This window comes from Lagopus leucura, unplaced genomic scaffold, assembly GCF_019238085.1.
Source record: "Lagopus leucura isolate 7727_CA_CO unplaced genomic scaffold, USGS_WTPT01 32989-0_obj-0_obj, whole genome shotgun sequence".
Classification (NCBI taxonomy): Eukaryota; Metazoa; Chordata; class Aves; order Galliformes; family Phasianidae; genus Lagopus; species Lagopus leucura.
Genome location: NW_024962979.1, coordinates 1 through 1165, shown reverse-complemented (window position 1 = coordinate 1165; position 1165 = coordinate 1). Strand labels below are relative to the sequence as shown.

The 1165-nt window shown below is 56.7% G+C and overlaps 1 protein-coding gene across 1 annotated transcript; it reads left to right on the top strand.

The window, feature by feature from the left end:
* The first annotated feature begins 465 nt into the window (after positions 1-465).
* Positions 466-1098, top strand: LOC122190920 (maestro heat-like repeat-containing protein family member 1). The gene is made up of 2 exons (XM_042891068.1): positions 466-801; positions 940-1098. The coding sequence occupies exons 1-2, from the start codon at positions 652-654 to the stop codon at positions 1030-1032; spliced, it is 243 nt and encodes an 80-aa protein (XP_042747002.1). The 5' UTR covers positions 466-651; the 3' UTR covers positions 1033-1098.
* The last annotated feature ends 67 nt before the right edge of the window (positions 1099-1165 follow it).

Genomic DNA, 1165 nt, shown 5'->3' with positions numbered 1-1165 from the left:
TGGGGTTCTGATTCTAATGGCTATGGGGTTTCCAGTGTCCCTTGGCTCTGGGGTTCTGATTCTAATGGCTATGGGGTTTCCAGTGTCCCATGGCTATGGGGTTCTGATTCTAATGGCTATGGGGTTCTGATTCTAATGGCTATGGGGTTCTGATTCTAATGGCTATGGGGTTCTGATTCTAATGGCTCTGGGGTTCTGATTCTAATGGCTATGGGGTTCTGATTCTAACGGCTATGGGTTTTCCAGTGTCCCATGGCTATGGGGTTCTGATTCTAATGGCTCTGGGGTTCTGATTCTAATGGCTATGGGGTTCTGATTCTAATGGCTATGGGGTTCCCAGTGTCCCTTGGCTATGAGGTTCTGATTCTAATGGCTATGGGGTTCTGATTCTAATGGCTGTCGGGGTCATGGTGCCCCATGGTTATGGGGTTCTGGTTCTCTGTGCCTATGGGGTTCCCAATTCTCTGTGGCTATGGTGGTCCCAGCGCCCTATAGCTATGGGGCTCTGATTCTTTGCGGCAATGGGGGTCGTGGTGCCCCACAGCCATGGGGTCTCCTGTCAGGATGGAGGCCCAGCCGCTCCCCACAGAGCCCGGTGTGGGGAGGGACATGGGGCAAAGTGTCCCCAGTGCCGGGAGGTGACAATCTGTGATGGTGTCACCACGGTTCTGTGCTCAGGACCTGACCCTGAAGCTGTGCCTCATCCGGAGCATCGCCATGATCAGCCGGGCCGTCCGTGGCAGCACCAAATGCACTGACTTTGTTTTGGGTCGCAAAGCCGAACTCGTGGCGCAGATGGTGGTGAGAAACGGGTGCCAGGGTTGGGTGGTTGGGGGGGGGGGGGGGGGGGGGGGGGAGAGGGTCAGGATGGGGGGGGTGGGGAATGGGGTGGATGTGACATCCGCGTCCCCATCCCCATCCCCTTGGTCTGTGTTGCAGGAGTTCATCAAAGCAGAACCGCTGGACTCGATGCGGACACCGGTGCGGCAGTGGGCGATGGTCACCTGCACTCACCTGGTGTATCCTCTGTAGAGCCAAGGGATACGTGGGTTGGAAGGGTCCTGGAAGGTCATAGAGGCATGGGATGGTTGGGTTGGGTTGGATTGGGTTCAGAAGGCCCTGGAAGGTCATAGAGGCATGGGATGGTTGGGTTGGAGTGGGTTCA

What these genes read in the sequence shown, in the direction of transcription:
- LOC122190920 (XM_042891068.1), top strand. Translation starts at nt 652, where the DNA reads ATGGTGTCACCACGGTTCTGTGCTCAGGACCTGACCCTGAAGCTGTGC. An exon ending in AACTCGTGGCGCAGATGGTG is followed by an intron (nt 802 to 939) that starts GTGAGAAACGGG and finishes TCTGTGTTGCAG; the next exon opens with GAGTTCATCAAAGCAGAACC.